This window comes from Fopius arisanus, unplaced genomic scaffold (assembly GCF_000806365.1).
Source record: "Fopius arisanus strain USDA-PBARC FA_bdor unplaced genomic scaffold, ASM80636v1 scaffold00044, whole genome shotgun sequence".
In the NCBI taxonomy this organism is placed as follows: Eukaryota; Metazoa; Arthropoda; class Insecta; order Hymenoptera; family Braconidae; genus Fopius; species Fopius arisanus.
Genome location: NW_011887783.1, coordinates 676,396 through 680,164, shown reverse-complemented (window position 1 = coordinate 680,164; position 3,769 = coordinate 676,396). Strand labels below are relative to the sequence as shown.

Below are 3,769 nucleotides of genomic sequence, written 5' to 3'. Positions count from 1 at the left end.
TTTTTTTTTTATATTCGAAGGAAAAACACTTGCCTGCAATCATATCGGAAGATCCTAATTCAAGTCACTGAGACTTTAGCGACGTAGTGCGGTAACGCGGCATTTGCACACGGTGCAGTGATAAAAGGTTGTGCACAGAGGCGACTCCGTAGACTGAGTCAAGTGGTGCTGAAGAGGTTGGCTGGGGTATAGGAGACAGAAGCAAGCAAGCACGCCTTGAAGTAGGTCAGGTCTCAATGGTTGCTTACGTATATGTACGTGTGGGATTGTAGAGGCGCACTCACTCTCGTTTCGTCTCAACTGGTGAATTCGAGTTCACGTGATCCATCGTCAGTGTATTCAATTCCCATACTCACTTTAAATACACACGATGGTAAAAAGGCTATGAGAGAGACGCTCCTATCTTTGAACTATGCACATTCAACGTCATACCCATCAACTTTTTTTTTTTCTCTCATTCTTTCTTCCTCATTTTCTTGCTCATCGTTCTTGTCTCACTTTTAGTTTCTTTTAGTTTCTTCTTTTGGATGCAAACGATGTATTGTCAAACTTATGCCTCTGTCACTCTGTCATTTCGTCTCTTCTTTGTACTCTCTCTATCGTGCATTGCATTATTCGATGCCATCGCACCCTCTGTATCGATCTTGCGCAAATTGTCGACGGGGTCGACTCCATCACGGGGTCACCAGGTCAATGGGGAGAGAGATGAAAAATAATATCGTCGACTCAACTGTTACATTTCCTCGGAATATTTACTTGCGCAATCATCAAGTGCAAATTTCCGAGGGGTTTCGGTGGGATTGATATCAGAGTTTAATTCTGGAATTTTAAGGAGCTATTGCCCATATCTCCTTTTTTTTTACGTTTTACGAAAAGATACGGAATTTTTATTGAAATATTTCTATCGGTGGAACGTGAATATTTTTTCTCAGGCGAAATGCGGAAAGAGAAAAGGTAAAAATATGCAAAGAAGAACGCGCCTATATATTTTCAAACTACAAGTGAATGCCAGCCGGTTTCGTCGATCTCTCAGAGCTGTCTTAATTATCGGTTTGTGTTATTTGTACATTGCGCCCGTTACTGAAATTTTACACTGGTACATAACATATTGCATACCAACTTTTCACATAGCCCCATACAGATGGAAAAACCACTAAAAAGAAGGAACAAAGTATGGGCCATGAAAAAATTATTGCCCGAGAATATCCGGTGGATGCCGAGTTAGAAGCTCGATTATTCTATGGGTAATTCTCTCGTAACTGCTCCCGATAATCTGACATACCTGTGTAATACAAGTGCAGATGTTCCTCAGATATCTATAGACATGTATTATATTGTTACGTTTGAGGCACAACGTGTTATTTGCCAAAAAACGATTATGCCGATAGAACGCTATGATTGTCCATAATTTGCGGTGGGTTTATTACCCCTTCCATCGTATCAACAATCTATTATTACATCTACAAGTCTCCATACTCATACATACGACCTTTCCCGTGAAGATAAAGCATCTGCAAGACGTTCCTTAATTTTTCATTCATCATCTCCCCAATGGGATTTATTTTTCACCATTAAAAAAAATTCAATTAACCCATCTATCAGGTTGTCAATAAAAAAAAATTGATGCACTTCTCTCATTTATGTAGAACATTTAGAAATAATGGTGAATTAAAATTGTCATAACAATTATTCTCCAATTGAACAAATTGGATATTTTAGAATGGCTGTAATGTCGTGTTCTCCCTCTTCTCTGGTATAACCATCAAGCATTAGCCTGTTTGAAGCTGTCATTAGCAGCAATGAATTAGTATCAATTTAGATAGTCAATAAAGTATATGTATATGTGACTGAGTTCACATATCCAATGGGGAGTGGAAGTCCGCCTTGTCCCCGTTGTTAATATGTGATACGGCTAATGTTAGATAGTACAAACGGATTTCAAATGTTGATACACGAATACCGCACATAAATTATATTTGTCATAATATAAATTAACGTGGTATTTCTAATGGAAATATTAGCCTTTCCATTTGCCAGCTCGAGTCGTAACCAATATGAATGAATTATTACGATTATTTTTTAATGCGCCCTAGAATCAAGTATAAACAGTCATTTCAATGGACAATAAAAAGACTTGTAATGTTGACCTTCGCAGCCTAATTCTGAGCTGAAGAAAAATAATAATGAGGTATAATGGATATATTGAAGGATTACTGTGGCTGTACAATTTCTCACGGATGGATTTCAATTAAAACGAGGGAATATTATCGTAATGGACATGTTAGAAAATTGTTATTTGTTGGGTAACTTGACAGATTTACGACAATTTTTTTTTTTTTTCAAATTCCATACGACTGGCATTTGACACGGATGTATCACTTGAGAATCGTCGAAGTACATGAGGAGCCGAGATTTTTTTATTACCACTTATTTATTCTTTTTGTCCATACTTTTTTTCTATTTATGGAAATTCGTATTCAGGAATCTGAAAATAAATTGAATAACTAATTGCAGAAAATTCCGGTTTTTCCAGAACTCAAAATATCCGAAATTCTATAATCCCACATTTTCCTGAAGATTACTCTCTACATGGGTCATTCCCAAATTCAACTTTAACCATCAGAATTATTTTTAATAATTTTATTATTCACCAAATGACCTCGACTGAGAGTCCATACCAATTATTAATATTTATAATTATTCTGAAATCTCGCAATGAAATTATTGCACGCAACTGTATTATTTACACGTGGACGTGGAGAACCTGGAGAACCTGGAGAACCTGGAGAACCTGAAGGACCTGGAGTACCTCCAGATCACCGTGAAGAAGAGAATTTTTTTCGGGCAAGAATATCAATCTTCTAGAATACATAAATTTTTCAATGAATACTATCAATTGAAATGAATGTAGATGTAGCGGTTAATAGTCTGTGTTGGCATTGAGAGACGTTAGGCCGGGTGACACCGAGCACTGGCAAAATACTTAGGGTTTACACTTGGTATTAGTGGTTGTTGCTCTCCGTCAGTGGGACAGTGAAAGGCGACCTAGACCAACTCTCCTACACCATTGGGGGGCCTTATGGGATACTTTACGTTTGTGTATGTCAGGATACAGTGTCTGACACCGTGTCTAATGCTAAACGATGCTCACTCTCTGTACTACGCAACGATTTCTGTCCTATTGTCCAACAGACAGTAGGTGGATGTGGTTTCACTCTCGAAAGAGCTTTCGATTATAACTGTTTCATAGACTCATTTTCACTCGTTTCCAAAGTCCAAGATACTCCATTGATATTTAACTTTCATCTGTGCTCAAATATTCAGCCAATTCTCTCGGTCGATTAATGATTTATTTTTTTAATTTTTATTTTGCAGGTTGACTGTTATAGGAAAAAGTTCAGTGGAGAGCCAGGAAAAATGGCCGGTGAAAATACACAGATCTTTGCCAATGGTACTGTTGATGCCATCATTCCACCGGAGAAATTGGCGAATGGTAATGGGGATGTGCATTGCAATAAACAGAATAATAATGGAACGATAACTAATGGCAAAGTTCTGGAGATAAGTCCTATTGAAAATGGGAAACTTATTGGGAATGGAGATGAGAAATCGAATAGTCTTCATACGGATTTCGATGAGGCTGATATTTCCTGTGGATGGGGCCCCTGCAGGCCCAGTTGGTTGCAATTGTTTGCAACTAAACAGGCTTTTTTGGTCACGTTCTGTCTTACTTGGGTGAGTACTTCATTATTTTTTTATCATGAATCAA

General features: G+C 37.8%; 1 protein-coding gene across 1 annotated transcript in view; it reads left to right on the top strand.

Moving 5' to 3' along the window:
• LOC105267167 (solute carrier organic anion transporter family member 3A1-like) overlaps nt 1-3,769 on the top strand; it is a gene marked incomplete in the record, with an annotated part of 33,032 nt that overhangs the window by 22,383 nt on the left and 6,880 nt on the right. Inside the window, 1 exon segment of the mRNA XM_011305825.1 lies at nt 3,376-3,735. Within this exon segment, the coding sequence (XP_011304127.1) occupies nt 3,376-3,735 (360 nt within the window).